The sequence below is a fragment of the Cryptomeria japonica genome, chromosome 1 (assembly GCF_030272615.1).
Source record: "Cryptomeria japonica chromosome 1, Sugi_1.0, whole genome shotgun sequence".
Classification (NCBI taxonomy): Eukaryota; Viridiplantae; Streptophyta; class Pinopsida; order Cupressales; family Cupressaceae; genus Cryptomeria; species Cryptomeria japonica.
In genome coordinates this window covers 518,430,024-518,441,688 of record NC_081405.1, presented here as the reverse complement: position 1 = coordinate 518,441,688, position 11,665 = coordinate 518,430,024, and the positions used below count along the sequence as shown (strand labels likewise).

Below are 11,665 nucleotides of genomic sequence, written 5' to 3'. Positions count from 1 at the left end.
ATGCAGGTTTAAACACAAAGTGCTTCTCTATTATGGAATCTCTATTTCTACAGGCAAGAATGGGTGACAAAAATGTTGTTCAAAACATCATAACATGTAATTGATACAATAGAAATGCTACACAAACCTCCAAATTCCTTTCAAACAAATGCCAAACTTGGTTTTATAACCAACACTAGAAAAGAGATGAATATGTTTTTATTTTATCCTTGCAAATTTTTTTATCTCTTATCCCCACCTAAACTCCCATGTCGAAGTTCTATCTTATTCATATTTATTTCCCGACTTTTAAAATAATAATTAAAAAAAATATTCCTTTAAAACAAAACTTCTCACATATCTTTTAAACTTAGTTAAGTTTTTAATATGATAAAAGCTTTTTTTTAAATAGAACTTTCCTTTATAAAGTTCCCACGTGATATGACTTTTTAACATTTATTATGTTTCTAAGCATCTTAGTATAAAAGAAACGATTCCCAGTGCCTTTTTTATATTTAAATAAATGATAGTTTTAGTTTTTTTTAGATAAAGTATGTATATATGTATATTTTTTTTGATAGGTGAATTGTGGGATGTGGGCCCACACCCATAAATCATAGATATCAAAAAAGGTGGAAGCTTTAGACTCGATATCAGGGAGTAGAGAGAATAGAGAGAAAATGAAGAATACATGAACATAATTAAAAAAAACGCCATTATCAAATAAGAGAGCAACTCAAGAATTCAATCAAACAACTCCAATGATCAACCATTATTTTATTTTTGCTTGCTCCTGGTGAGGAGCGATTCCATTTTCCATCGTGTGCCCTCATCTATCAAATCCAAAGCCTCCATCCTTAGTTTCTCTGCCCCCATATTTTCTACTCCTACACTTGCCACTCTTAGAAAAGTTTGTTTTTGAGATCTTGCTAGCAATTTGTGTAATAGTGTAGATATCAACACAAGCCAACTCATCAACCTTTCTAGAAGATAATCATGATCTTCAACAAGAGCCAACCAGATCCTATCATCTTCAAAGGATAAAGTATCCTAAAAATATAAATCAAACTGATCTTGTTGGATGTGAGCACTTGCAACCTCATCTAACACATCAAGAGGATTAGAACTAACACAACCATTTCCTACAGCCCCACAATCAAGGGGGTTGGGGAAAGTTGTTCCATGAAAACACTGTAATTCGCCCAAATAAAATCAACATTTGGACTGCCCTCCTTGCAAACCCACCATTTGAGATTAATTGCATGAAAATCGTTGACCAATTTAGCATGAAAACCAATGATCTCGTGCCCAAACAAGTTGCATCTGAAGTAACATAGGTAGCCCTTCATAGTTTAAATATTGAAGCCATGCACCCTGAGAAGAATTGATATGAACCATATGAGACAATGGCTTGGAAATTTTAACCGTTGCACACACTCTAGTAAACTACCTTAGAGGCAAAAAAGAACCTCCTCCATCTTGATGAAAGAGCCCACAACTGATAAAGGGATTCAATTAGCCCCACACTTTGCATAACCAAAGGTAAGTTGTAAAGTTAGATCCAAATTGGAATGAGAGTAATTCAAAGATTTGTAGGATCTAAGAAAGCGGACCAAGGGATCATGAAAAAACTAGATCGACCAAAGAACCAAGTGGCGCTACTAAAATGGAGATCGGTTAGTTAATAATCACATGAACTTAATCCATTTTAAACCACATCAAGTAAGACCAGTATACAAATATATAAGAGACATAAACGAATAAACAAACAATACTTCCCTTATGATGCTCTCTATGCCATTGCTCTTCCTTGTACTCCTCCTCTTCACGACCCTGATGCTTCGAGATTGACAAATGAAGATTTGGAGATATGGATAGAGTGGTGAATGTGGATTTCTCTCACATTAGCATAACAAATTATAGATTGATGGATGTAGATCTTAACATGGTAAGTAGAGGATGATAATGGATGTAAGATGGGACGATTGTGCTCTAAATATGACAACATAAGGATGCAATGGAAGTGGCTATGGAAGTAAACTAACAACATAAGCTTACTAATGAAGAGGGTGATTTATGAAGGGACTCCCATTTATAGATTTTTAAATTTGGGATGGATGGTGGAGATCAAAAGATGATGAATGGTTAGGATTGAATGTTAGAGGGGAGGACAAGTGGAAGATCCAAGAGATTTAGCCATAAAGGCATTATTTGACTCCACACTCCTCAAGGACACGGGGAAGAGGGACAAAGGACATTGGGTCAAATAAATAATGAATTAAAAATTCCTTGGGAAGAGAGGTATTGGGAAAATAAAGGAATTCAAAATTTTGTGGGTAGACATAAGTTGGGTAGCATTTAAGGTTGGGGGGTGAGATGGGAGAACCATTTATGGCATGTTGTTGACTCAGATTAGGAATGTGCAAATGATTAGTGAGGGTGATTAGGTTAGATAATGAGGCGTTATGGTACAAGTGGATAAGTTATGAGGATGTGATGGGTGGAGAGAGAATGAGCATTTTTAAATTGAGAAAAATGATAATGATGATTAGGCCTTGATTAATCAAGCTAAATGACAATTTAGATCAAGAGGAGGATTTGTAGGAAATTTAACTGATTGGGATTAGAAGACAGATTGAAATATTTGCCTAAGGTTGAGTTTAATTTATTGAAATAAATCAAACTTTATAATAAGTGAGATATATATAATTAATTAATAAATTAGTTATATGGATGGAAGGAAGTAATTAATTAAATATCAATTTAATTAATTTTATATGTCTACACCAAGGACCATTGTCCTAAAAAAACTTGCAATCTTTAATAGTGAGAAAAGAAACTCGAAAAAAGTCATGATCCAACAACTCCACCTTAGGAGACAACAGGTTGCCCCAAAATTCCTCACTCCAAGCTAAAAAATCCTTCATAGATGATCTCTTCCTCACTGCTCTATAAACCAAATCCCTAGATTTGACATCTGAAAAAGCTTTTGAAATGCAATAATATGATAAGTGAATTTCTATTGGCTCGATTGCCAGTTCCACTTTTGTGTCCCCACAAAATAAAGGGGGGCCAGAGTTTGAAAAAATTGGAGGAGACGAGGGGTCAGGGGAATGTTTTCCCTAGACCCCACAAGAGGAGACGCCCCTTGGGCAACAAACCCTAGATCGATTGAGGGGTTACTTTTTAGAATCCGATTTCTGCAAATGGAATTACAAAAATGGAATGGATTTTTCGCATTTTTTCACATCTTGTAGTTACTTCTAGCCTGCTCCACCAATTCCAAGGAAGATTGACGACCTAAATCCAAAGAGCAATCGCACCCATCCATGCCAGATCCACAAATGAAGGACTTATTTGTTCTTTATAAGCCATTCACTTGCCTACACAAACCTTTTTGGGCCCTCACACCATTATTTTTTCCATGCCTACTACCCTTGCTCCGCTCCTTCCCTCCGACGCTCACTTGTGCATGCTTGTCCTCACACGTTGCTCTCTTATATATGTAAATTTTAGAAGCTATGATTGTGCTTTAATACTATGTAGAAGTTGATGATCAACCACAAGATCCAAGAATCATATGTAAGAAAAATACCTATCACACAAAAGAGATCAAGTAAAGATTGTATGCTTTATAAAAATCAAATAATTTTGTATTATTGCACAAAAGTTGAAGATTCAATATTGAAGGTACACTATATTGGAGGTACAATTACAATTAATGAATGACTTACTTTATAGAAAGTAAGAGATACCCTAATCCTAAAATTAGAATAACTAAAACAATACAAAGTAAGAGCTAAATTAAGTTCAACTACAAACTAAAAAAACTAAATAGAAGTGTGCCTGAGTGAACCTAGTCTAAAAAAGTGTAACACCTAGATAAAATAAATCACCTAAGTTTAGTTGGAGTGAAAAAGCAATTAAAGGACCTAATTAATAAATAAATAGATAATTGTCCTAAAATTACTCCAATGTCCCCCTTAAGATTAACTTAGGGATTATTTAAAGAGCTAATGATGAATGCAAAAAACATGTATGAATGAGTCCCCACAACATAGGCTTGATTAGGTACTCATTTACAAAATAGTACAAATAAATGCAACTCACACCATTGACGTCTCTCTAAAAGGAGAAAAGGAGAAAAACCACATGGGAATATACCCCTCTCCAAAAGCGAGAGATGCAATTAAATGAAAAAGGTACTATGTGTGACTAAGATGAAGGACTCCAAGTGCCTCCCCAAGTACAAATCAGTCATAAAAAGTACAATAAATATCCCTTCATAAGAGAGAGAATGAGGATAAGAATTCCTTCGATGTAGAATAGCTCACGTGCCAATGACGAATGCCTGAAGATGGAACATGATCCACTGGCTGCAAACAACAAGTCCCCCCTTCGGAAGAAACCAATCCACTGGAGATATGAGAAGCCACTCTCATAAACTAGAAGATGTAGGAATCCAAATCCAAATATATGATGATGTCTTTGAAAACTGCTCACGTGTCACCAATTCCTTCGATGATGATTCCACAAACCAATCAAGTACATGCCCAACCACAATAGAAGGTGTCAAACAAGGGACAAATAGAAACTTATTTTGAACAAGCTCTAAAGGCAAACATGTTGCGACAATAATTGTGCTATAAATGCCATCAAATGAGAGAGATAAATGCTCAAATGTGTCTCCCAAATCTAAAATATGAGACTAGTCCACAAATAATGAAGCAATGTCTATCAAATAGGAATCCAAATTAGGAAGACAAATAGATGAATTATCTTGCTTAACAAGAATAAAGGCCTTAATCAATGAAGGTACAACAATTATCTTTGTTGGTGGAGGAGCAACTTGAGATTTTAATGCACACTAAAGCAAGAGTTGAAAAGCATTATGTGAGAAATTAGGACACATTTCATGCCCATGATGATTTATCCCATAATATTTACACCTACAATCTTTATACATGATTCACTCCTTGAGATAATCCCCCCAAAAGATACAAAAACAAAAACCCTCAATATAAATAGAGACTCGATTTGCATGTAGCCCAAAAAGGACAAGATTGAGATATTTTAGTACCTAATGAAAAATATATAGAGAATTACTTGAGATATGAATAGGATACTTTGAGAGCTTTCCAACGATGTATGGAAGTCGAAAAATGAAGTCCGGATGTGTAAGATATGGCCCTAGAAGTGCAAAACTAAAGGCTAACTTTAAAGGCTTGGTATAGAAAATTGGTACAGACTTTGATGAAACCACCTAAAAAATAAGATTGACACCAAAACCAACTTTCCAATGGTATCTTGTTTTCCCAATTTTAACTACATATGACAAAGTTATGGGTAAATGTCATGTCCCCTCCTTAATCGTTATTTATAATCTAAATGAAACAATTATTATTATAAACTAATACAATCAATAAATGATTATTTGAAATTATTAATATTTAATTATTAAATATTATTATTAATATCTATTAATATTTAATTATTAAATATTATTATTACTATTCACAAATTAATATTGAAAATTATTATACAAAAATTATTTAGTAATATGTGAATCACATTTTATTATTAATAGAATTTAATATTGTTAATACAATTAATATTACTAATGCAATTAATATATTATTATTTAATTAATATATATTATTAATAATATCCTTGAAATATTCAAATAAAAATAAATAAATAATATATTTTATACATCATAAATTATAAACTTAATTTACATATTCTTAATTGTAAACACCATTTATATATTTAAATTAATTAAATAAAATAAATATAAATATATTTAAGGAGGATTGAAAGTCACTTTGATTATGGTGCAATAAGATTAATAACAAGCACCTATAATTAATAATAGAATTGATATAAGACTAACAAATAAACATCAATGTTGATTCCCCCTAAATATGCAACTGGTCAAACAACGATTAAGCTAAATATTCAAACATTGCCAATACTAGTCAAAATGCATCGAAGGAAGCAATTGGTTAATGAACCGATCGTTTAATAAGTGCGATTAGGATATATTTCGAAAGGTTGTGATTTACTTAATAAATCGATTTGCCAGTTTTAGGAATTGACATGTCTATTGAACATTCAAGGGATGCACCCGTTGGGTCTTGTAAGATATATAATAGATATACTTTGCAGATCTCAGAAAAAAAGGACAGGAGAAAAGAATACGGATGGAAAGAAAGGAAAAAGAGCAGTCACTTTGGCTGAGAAATATTCTAGGTTTGAGTTACAATATCGCATGCTGCTGTTCATTATTAATACAGTTAGCATTGCTGATGCAATCAATAATATGAATAGAATTCAATATGGTTATTACAGTTTGACATTGTTAATAGCAAATGATACTAATAAATTAATACAACTAATACACAGTCATTAACAATCATTTTTAAATTTATATCAGAAATAAGATTATAAACGTAATCCGATTCAATAATGTTAACTTACTACTGATAGAAAATAAGATAATATATAAAACTAACTCTACTAATACAACAAAAAGATGTTTAAATATTACGAACACATAATAATGCTAAAATGGAATATAGTACTGACATTATTGCTGATGTTACTGCACAAATGATAAGATAATATGAGCTGATAATAAACAATATCTAATACAATTAATTATTAAAAGGATTTAACAAATAATTCAATAATATTATAATGAATACAAATATATATGTATCTCGACTCTTCATTTTTTATAGGCATTTGTGAACATAGGGAAGGCGGAAGGAAAAAGGCAGTTCGGTCAAATTGAGAATAGCAGTCACCAATTTAATTGGTAAGGAGGAGTCATGTCTTACTATTGATCGATCACCATTTCAATAAATAAATTTATAGATAATATAATAAGAATATTAAAGTATAAATATAATAGGAAGGATAATAAATTTCTTATAAAATTTAAAGTAATATTCTTGTATTATCAATAGAAATTATTATATGAAGAGAGTTAATGGTTTTGTGGACCATTAATAACTTATATAATAGATAATTAGTAAATACATAAATAATTAGTAATATAAGTTATTTCATTTATTTAATTATGTATATATTCAAATCATAATAAGGATAATAGACCTATATATAATAATGATGTAAACAAGATTTATTTTTGCTTGTTATACATACATATATACTTGAAATAATATTAAAAAAGATCATATTTATATATTATAAAAATTATAAACATATATATGGAATAAAGAAGTTAATAAATAAATTGATTAATAAACTACTCTTACTATTATAAATTAAACATTATAATAAAATCTCTTTAGAATTGATGAATTTATATTTTATAATTCTCACATTGAGTTAAATTTGTTGACTCAAGACTAAACCAAGGTAAGTCACTAACGGGGACATTACAGTAAAAAAACTAATTGTTGCTTTTTTAAAGCCAAAAAAGCCAAAAATAGAGGTCCACTAAATTGAGAAGTGATGCTAAATATGTAGAAAATGCCAAAGTTAGCAGATTCACCAAAATATGATGATGTCAGCATTGTGTAAGGCTTCATAGGTTGGTACAAAGGGTCCTTTGACCTTTTTTATTAGAGAAAACTTGCCAATTTAAAAAAAATCAATCAACCCCATTTTCAATTCAATGAAATTTTCAAGGATTTTTTTTGAAAAACAAATTTCTGATGCAAGTACAGGTTGATGCATATGATACAACCATATGAATTTATGTGCCTCGTAAAGCATGCTAATAAAAAATCATCAAATTTTTTGCCGATCTCCAATTTTGACAATTTGACAAGCGACCGTAAGGTTTTTGGGCCTTTTGAGCACAATGGTAACCTTCCTTTTGCGTCGAAGTGCCCATATTTTTTAGCTATGCCTAAATTTTGCCTCGATTTTTGTGCCTTCAACTAATTTGACCCAAATTTTCAACTGCTCAAATTTTGACGAAACAACAGTTAATCTTGGGGTTTTTTGACATTGCAGATGCAATGACTTTTTTCGGTTGAACCCAAAGTGCATAGAAAATTCACCTCAGGTTAAATCCCTCAAGCATGCATATAGGAACTTGACAAAAAAACTTTAATAGCATGTAGAAGCTAATATTGCAGTCTGATACCATGTAGAAATCGATGATCGACCATAGGAGCCGAGAATCATATCAAGACAAATACCTATCACACAAAAGAGATCAAGCAAAGATTTAATGCTCTATAACAACTAAAGAATTCTATATTATTGCACAAAAGAATTGAAGATTCAATATTGAAGGCACACAATATTGGGGGTACAATTACGATGAATGAATGATTTGCTTTATAGAAAACAAGAGATGCCCTAATCCTAAACTTAGCAAAACTAAAACAATGCAAAGTGGGAGTTAAATTAAGCTCAACTACAAAATAAAAAAGCTAAATAGAAGTGCCTCTAAGTTGACTCAGACTAAAAAAGTGTAACACCTAGATAAAATAGAGTACCTAAGTTTATCGTAAGTGAAAAAGCAATTAAAGGACCTAATTAATAAATAATTAGATAATTGTCCTATATATATTATGAAATATTTTTAAAATAAAATATTTAAATTTTAATATTACCAATAAAATAATAATTTAATAAAAAATAGATATATACATTTATCTTATTATTTTTTTACTAACAAACAGTATTGGTAAACCAATACTTATCTTTTAACACAACAACCACTTAATTCATCATACATTTGGCACTTAACACAACATGGATATTGGAAGCAATTTATTAAACGTGCATTAGTTATTTAATTCACTAACTTTCGTTTTCTCAAAATTAATGCAAAGCAACATTCAAAACCTTAAATGAAATTACATGAAACTATGTGGTGTGTGCATTAATTCCCTCAGACCACTTATAACTAAGAAGTTAGGTCACCTCTACCTCAAATATGATCTCGCCTTCGACGTACCTACACACACTCACATTTATATCTTCATCAATATCTTAATCAATTTTCATAATGAAATTGCACAATCATTTTTGCATCATCATTACATCATCATAATACTGCACGATTAACTAATAATTAAATAAAAAAACGTCATTGATCAAAGCATGTCAAATTGGGATGTGACATAATTTTGCTTAATTAATGTTGTAATTGATATTACTAATCCATAAAAACAATAAGATTTATTTTAAAACAACTCTCATTGAGTCTTACTAGTCCACTTTAAACTAAAAGGAAAGTGTACTTAGTAAAGAAATCATTGAGAAAAGTGAGATTATTAAAGAATAGTATCATTCTTGGCCCCATATTTCCAATGGTTTGCAAAATTTTGCTTTGGCAAATGCAAAATCGTAGCTCTACATTTATTATCGCTTTGTTTTATGTTTCAATTCCTTGGATGTCTCCTATCTTGAGAAGAATAAAGGGATAAAGGCACTAAATGATGGTGCATATGTGACTAAAAAAGCAAGACAATGACATTTATGCCAATTACACATAACTCAATATTCCATTAAAACTTATTAAAATTGAATCAAGATTTATCAAAGCTATAGCCACCATACTAGGTGCCAACATATGTCAACATCCTTGTTGATGTATTAATTACTAATTAGCCCATGCATCTCCACATGAATACACTCATATGCTTGCAAGCTTTGACTATCATACACTTAGGACTTATACTCATCAATTTTTAGGTAAGAAGATATGAAGCTCGCACTACTTAAAAGTGCAATCAAATGGTCTACACATTATGAATGAGCATTTAATTGATGACACTTGAAACATTATGAATGAGCATCTATATATGTAAGATAAGTATAAATTGACACATAAAGAAAGAGTAGTTTTTATATAATGGTAAACATCATTTACTTAATACATCATCAATTGCTCTCATGTATTACATGAATGCATACAAAACAATAAATATTGATTGACTTCCACAACTTTTTGACATACCCATTACATCCCAAAATAAGATTATTAATTATATGTTCTTGCCCTTTTCCCCTTACACTATATCTATATTCATATTACATACCTACTTCAATTTATTTTTTCACATATTACATGTCCATTACATCTTCATACATGTTTATTAATTTTTATAAAAAATGGAAAAACATTTTCAATCTACTTTATACACGTTATTAAATTTAAAAAAAATAAAAAAATTAGAAAAACATTTTCATTTTAAAAATAAAAAAAATTAGAAAAACAATTTTAATCTACCAACCGAATCCTGGTAAAAGTGTGGAACCTCGGACGCACGTGAAAACTATTTGAGAGGGCATTTTTAAGACATTTAACGCCCAGGGGAATGAATTGGGTCAGATTATATGGTTCATACAGGCTTCTTTCACTTTCCCTATATCTATATCTGTACTAATTTCTATGCTCTCTTCGCAGCTTTTTAATTTTCTTTGTATTCAAAGAGGACCACATATGTCAGGCCGAGCAAATCTGCTTTCTGGTTGGACGATCCTGTGATTTTTTTTGTTTTGGGTCCTAAAAGACAAAAATAAGAGGAAACTAAAAGATGGCAGAAACTGGAAACGGAGGCTATGTCGATAGTGAGGCAGTGGGGGCGACGAAAATGCTGGCAGCCGAATTGTGCAAACAATTTTATGGGTTGGGATGGGTTTCAGGAACTGGGGGTAGCATCACCATTAAAGCCCATGATCCTGCACTGCCCAAATCAGAACAGCTCATTGTTATGGCACCCTCAGGCGAGCTATTTTTTTTAAGTTGGGTTTTTCTTTGTAGGCCAGGCTTATGTATTTATTAGGCGGTCTTCAATTGTTTTATTTTCTGACAGGAGTACAGAAAGAGAGAATGCTAGCAGAGGACATGTACGTTTTATCTGCAAAAGGCTCAGTGTTGTCTGCCCCTCTACCTAAGCCGGTCCCCCACAAGCCCCCGAAGTGTAGTGAATGTGCTCCTCTCTTTCTCAAGGTACGTCTTTCACAATTACTCCATTTGGTATAGTCCTAGTCATTTTCTGTCTGATGAGATGCATGCTGGCAAATGCTGTCCAATTGCTGATCGGGACATCTGCCATACTTGAGCTGGCAAATTAGCCTTTGCAATCATGTGGTAGGGGAGTTGCGCCTAGTAGTCTAAGTGCAGATATCAGTAAGAGTATCTTCATACAAATGAGGCTGAAATTTTGGGTCGGTTTCAGTATAACGAGAGATAATATCCTTTTTATCCGAACACAGATGCACGTAAAACTTAAATTGCTCATGTTCATTTAATCGTGTTGTAATGCCCTTAACTCACTGTTATAACCTAAACTAAATAAATCAGTGCAGTGTACTTCTGCCAACAGTATAGGAAAAATAAACCCAGAACTGTTCTAACCAACATACAGACACATATATTTATTATATTTCTTTTTTCAGTCACGCACATACATTATTCCACTAACATGATAATACTTACTGGCACTTCAAGCATACAAACTCTGTACAAACTCTATGCAAACTGATACAGAACTGACCGTCTTTGATGATTCTGATGCACTCTGCAGTCTGAATTCGGTGATGATGTTGATAGGCCTCTGTATGAATCTGCTTTCAAGATCCACCATATTCCGCTTCTTAGGGATTTCCTTCTCAAGATAGCTTCTGAGTGCTGATGGCATTGCTTCATGAAGGGTTTGCTCTCCAATGCGCCCAGCTACTGTAGCAGTGC

General features: G+C 32.0%; 1 protein-coding gene across 1 annotated transcript in view; it reads left to right on the top strand.

Annotated features, from left to right (window-relative positions):
* The first annotated feature begins 10,254 nt into the window (after window positions 1-10,254).
* The window catches only part of LOC131070314 (probable bifunctional methylthioribulose-1-phosphate dehydratase/enolase-phosphatase E1), a 75,493-nt gene continuing 74,082 nt past the window's right edge, over window positions 10,255-11,665 (top strand). The window contains exons 1-2 of the mRNA XM_058005821.2: window positions 10,255-10,698; window positions 10,788-10,924. Of these exons, the coding sequence (XP_057861804.2) occupies window positions 10,509-10,698; window positions 10,788-10,924 (327 nt within the window). The 5' untranslated portion in view covers window positions 10,255-10,508. The remainder of the gene's footprint in view (window positions 10,699-10,787; window positions 10,925-11,665) is intronic.